Genomic DNA, 5,220 nt, shown 5'->3' with positions numbered 1-5,220 from the left:
CCTCACCTAACTCATTCTCATATGCATCTGGGAAGCAGAGTGAGAAGTCAAGATCTCCATTAGCTTCAGCTTTTCTTATCGCCCTTTGAAATTTAGACATGGAGCTCAGAGGAGCCGGAGAACCTGATTTAGGCTTCCTTTCTAATTTAGGGAGCCTGTTATGAATGGGGGGGCTCTCTCCTCTCTACTGACTGGAAAGCACCAAGGGTCATGTTTGTGTTCCAGCCTACTAGAAAACTGAAATGATACCATGCTTGGAAAATTTCTAATATACCATGAGAACATAGAGCTATTAGTTCTTTCATAATTTCTCCTCCTTCCCCAGAGAAAAATGATACAAAGAGCAATAAATGAAGTTAAAGGCAAGCACTGAAGGAGGAGGAGATTGCTCTATTTTTATCAGTAGAAGGGGGAAGGGAGTTGCTTGATTTTAATCCAAAGGGTGGCATTGCCCCAGGAAGATTAGTTCAATATTATTTACTTACTATTTTTTAAAGGCTAAGGTGTTAATTTAGCTGGTGATTTCAGGGTCAGACACTGTACAAATATAAACAAATTAAATCACCTAGACTGGAGAACAGGGAAGGCTGACCAAGGAGGCCCAAAGGAAGCCTCATTCATCAGAGCCCAAGTCACTGTCCCCAGCAATCGAGTGGAAATCCTCACTGTCCTCCTCGCCCTCTTATAGGTGGACCTGGCATAGTACCCTTGGCCCAGAGCACTGCTCTTCCTCCTCATCTTCTTCCTCCTCTGATACCTCATGCCTACCGATGCTGCTGAAGCTTGTGTCTTGGGTGTTCGACTTGGGGTCGGGCTCCTCATAGCTCCCGTAACTGATGTTGCTATCCTCCAAACCATGAGAAGCCGCCCCACCATCTCCCTCATAGGACATCATGCTTTCTTCATTTTCCATGCCCATCCTTATGTTCTCCTGAAGCATGCGGGGCTGTTTGGGTATCATCCCACCGGATCCCACATCAGAGTCACTTCCACTTTCACTCAGTTGGATAGCAGAGAAAGGATTATCTCCTTCTTCGTCACTGCCAGCATCTTCCTCATCATCTTCTCCTTCAGACATAAGCAAATCCTCATACAGGACACTGGCTTGAGGCTGTTACACGGTTCCTTCCTCTTCATCTGCAAGATCGCCATCTGCATCTTCACCTTCCTGTGTCACCTGCTTTTCTGGAGTGGTAGTGGGAATATCCAGGACAGACAATATCGCTCCCATCTTGAAATACAGAGGCATCTTGAGACATACTGAGGGATGTGCTGGTATCATATAAATCAGGTGGCTGAGGTGCATAAGGCCCTGGGGTCATTGGGTCCAAACTGTCTAATTCTGCTTCTTCCAAAGCTGCTTCTTTAGCTGTACAAATATCCTTCTCAAGTTGAGTCAAATGTTCGTTATAATCAGTCAATGTCTGGCAACAGACATTCACAATCTCCTGAGCAGTCTTAGTATACTGACTTTCAGGCCCATTGTACTTAACACTGTTAGAAAGGATAAGGTTGACATCATCTGGGAAGCTCTTTCGACTCTGATACTTGTGCTTGGATATATTCTTACATATAGTCTTTAAATCCATTGGACTGACAATCACTTCATAACAATCTGGAACAAACTTCTTATTAACGGGGTGATGAAATGGCCAAGAATCTGGATCTGCCATCATTTTCAGGGTGAGAATATTATCCAGAATAAAAGAAAATGTCACTGGGTCATTATCATCCAACAAGGGATTGATAGCTTTCTCTAAACGAGCCAATTTGTCTTCTCTCTCTCTGAGTTTTTCATCACAGAAATCCAGCTTGGATTGAGAGATCTGGGTCAATGAGTGCTTTGGCCCATTGTCGCTTGTACTATTTTTCACAATGAGCTCCAAATGCTCTCTGAAGCCTTCCCGAGATGGCTAGAGGCATTTACACACATTTTCACAAAGTGTCTGTAAGTCCATTGGTCGAGTAATAATTTTGTAGTAGTCCTTTACAACCTTCCGATTGACTGGAGTGTGGAAAGGGGTAAGTATTTGGAAGATCTCTCATGTCGTTGATGATAGACTCCAAGATAGATGACAGTGTCACCCTGGGGTCTGTCCGGCGCCCGTGGATGGTCTTATGAGGTCTATTCAAATAGTCACAGTGGGAGTGGTTCCAACTCGCCGTTTCTTCTTAGGAGGGAGTTGCTGTTTAGGGAACTTGAGAACCAGAGACTTTCTGCGAACCTCATCTGCACTCTCAGTTAGCTGGTTCCCCAAAACAATCTTGGTCCCTTCAACCTTGATAAGTCCTCCACTATCATTATGAATGACCGTCTTTTCCAACTCCTCTTCCTGTCCCTCTGTCATGGCAACAGGATCAGAAGGTGGAGCACTTGTTGGATAATAGAGGGGGCAGCATCTGTTTGTCCTCATGTGCCCAACGGCTCCACAGGCCCCACATTTCAGTTTTAGGGCAGGACGCTCTTTCAACTTCTTTGGCTTTTTCTCAGGAGGACCCTTAAGGGTCTTCTTCTCCTGGTTCCGCTTAAGCCGCCTCAGCTGCTCTTGAATCCTCCGCCGTTCTTTTCGCATCTCTTCTCGATGCTGTTCATCAAGAGGGGCGAATTTTCGAATGACCTCCTCACTTTTTGTAGTCCGTATGCGCACATAGGCATCTATGACAGCTGGATTTCGGACCATCTCACAGCGAACATATTCTTTCCCCTCTTCATCTCGAAATGTGCGATAAATCTTGAGACAACGGCCAGTGGCAGAAGAGTTCCGGCTAGTCACAGAAGCCGTATCATCATCTCTGTGATTGTTTCCTGCTGCTGCCGAACCTGCTGCCAGTAGCATCCTCTGTAGTTCCTTCCGCTCCTGCTGCTCCGGTTCCCGTGACAGCTGAGAGCTGGTTTTCTTATTCTGCAACATGCTCTCTATAGCCTTCCCCATTTCTTCAAAGTCACTGTCTTCAGCTGAGCTGCTATCTGTATCAGTTGATAAGACTTCAGTTGACGACAAAACCTTGTTTTGTAGGTCAAAGATGCGTTGACATTCCTCTTTGTAACGTTCTTGATGCTCAGCCACAGAAAGCCTTGATCCACGGGCAAATTTACTCATTGGCCCTTCCCCAGAGTGGGCCTGTTCTGTTGACATGGTGCGCACCATATCAATCACTTCCCAGCGGGACAACTTTTTAATCTCTTCCTCAGGCATGCCAAATTTATGTAGAAGTTGCTTGGCGTTTTTCAAAGAGAGGCGACGGAGGTCTGCATCTGTTCCTGTCACTGTTTTCTTCACTGGCTGAGGCTCTTTATCATCCTTCTGTTGTGTTGGTTTGTTTGGAATCTTCACATAGGAAAATCCTTCGCCACACCCTGTGGGATCTGCCACCCCAGTCACCTGCAAGCGACACTTGCCCTTCATGGCAGCAATGAAGGCCCTTGTGGTGTTCCAAGGAGCCGTGCGAACCTCATCATCAGTCTTCATCTGGAAATCTTCCTCGTTTTCTTCTTCTGGAGCAAAAAAGGACTTCTCGCCATAGCCAGCATCCTTGAGTCGCTGCTCTGCAGCTCTCATACTGTAATAAGCACAGCACTGCTCTGGAGACACCATAGCTCTGATCTCCTCTTCAGTTGGTAAACGAAAATCAGACTTCAGCACCCACCAATTTGAGTCCATCCCTGTGCGTTTGAAGTCAGCACAGAGCTTTAGCCTCTTCCGGATGCTGCTTTCTGAATGAGAGGGAAAGGCTTTTTTTATATCTTCCATTCGGATCCGCCGTGGCCGATCTGCACTCTTCCAGAAGAGGCGGTAAATAAAAACCTGCCCAACGAACCAAATTTTTTTATGTGGCAAAGTAAAGAATAACAGTCACCAGGAACCCTCCCTCTACTACACCCCTATGTGTTTTGATTTTTCCTGATGTGCCCCCAAATACACATACCCTTTTATGTGTATCCTGATCCCCTCCTTATCCTCTCCTTCTTACCTGGAGAAAATCTCGAATATGTGTATTGGCCCTTTTGGAGTTGGGCCCAGGAACTTCAAACAAGGGGCACTGCTGGCCAACCACAAAGATATCCACCAGTTCCCGAATGTAGTAACCTTGCCTTGTCCGAATGATCAGGAAATCGGTTTCTGGCATCTTATGAAGATAAATTGGGGCACGAAAGAGATTGTTCTCAAACGCCTGCAGCAACTGGCCAGGGTGGAGAGAGCCCAGGAAAGGAGAGGTATGGCAGTAAACAGTTTCTCCATATTTACAATCTGGGGCCCCGGGATCTTTTCCAGGTTTCCGCTTATAATAGTTTTTGATCTTGGTTGCCATGCCAACCTGCATCATTAACGGTCCATTTTCCTCACTGTATTCTGCTAGAATAAGATCTCCATCTTTGCCTGTGAGGTCCTGAGATGTGCGCATAAAAAGCATCTCTCCACCACCTGAAGCCTGCCTCTCTTGTTCTCTCATCTTAGCCTTCTCTCTTAAGTGCTTTAGCAAGGGTTGGACTGAGTGGGGACCTGGCTGAGACAATGCCCCAAAGGAGTACTTCTTCAGAGCTGGGCGATGGAATTGCCGGAGTTTGAGGGACCCCATATGGGTGGGAAAGAAGGGCTGCCGTAATTCCACAGCAGGAATTGAGTGCTGGATACCATTTCCTCCAAAAGTGCCTTGAAGACGCTGTTGCTTGGGGTAGTAATATTCATCATTGGAGAGATTCCATGGATCTTTCACTTCTGGCTGAGACCTGTTCTGCTGTGGTTCCTCCTTGGTGACTCCTATTTTCCCTAAGAGAATTCGACTCTTCTTTGGAGATGATTCCTTTTTACTCTCCTTGGAGGGGGAGTTAGATGTGGCCTCTTCCCCCTCATCAGGAATTTCCAAAATGAGATTCTCATCATTGGGATCAAGTGTCAAAACAGGAGGCTCCAACATCCGGGGCATGGCCTGAGCATCCCAAATAATGTTGTCCTCCCAACGTCCATACGCCAGCTCCTCATTGTCAATGGGAAAAATGGAGTACCAAGGCTTGTCATCATCCAGGGTGGCTGCACAACCTTGCTGAACATTGTAAGCCCTGGCATTTCTAGTCGTGCTGGAAGGAATCCAGCCTGCCAGGCTTGCACGCTGAGGTCTTGTCCCTTTGTGTTTGACATCCTCCCCATCCCAGATGATATCATCCTCCCAATGCAGTTGTGTCGCCATCAGGAAGTTTTCATCAGCCAGAAGATCAGTGCC

At 46.6% G+C, this 5,220-nt stretch overlaps 1 protein-coding gene across 1 annotated transcript in view; it reads right to left on the bottom strand.

Moving 5' to 3' along the window:
* Nucleotides 1-521: 521 nt before the first annotated feature.
* Nucleotides 522-5,220, bottom strand: part of LOC102263642 (transcription initiation factor TFIID subunit 1-like) — a 6,848-nt gene continuing 2,149 nt past the window's right edge. Inside the window, 5 exon segments of the mRNA XM_014546461.1 lie at nucleotides 522-1,219; nucleotides 1,221-2,021; nucleotides 2,023-2,147; nucleotides 2,150-3,806; nucleotides 3,973-5,220. Coding sequence (XP_014401947.1) covers nucleotides 614-1,219; nucleotides 1,221-2,021; nucleotides 2,023-2,147; nucleotides 2,150-3,806; nucleotides 3,973-5,220 — 4,437 coding nt within the window. The 3' untranslated portion in view covers nucleotides 522-613.

This window comes from Myotis brandtii, unplaced genomic scaffold (genome assembly GCF_000412655.1).
Source record: "Myotis brandtii unplaced genomic scaffold, ASM41265v1 scaffold449, whole genome shotgun sequence".
Lineage (NCBI taxonomy): Eukaryota > Metazoa > Chordata > Mammalia > Chiroptera > Vespertilionidae > Myotis > Myotis brandtii.
The sequence above is the reverse complement of the archived record's forward strand: the minus strand, read 5'-3'. Positions and strand labels throughout refer to the sequence as shown.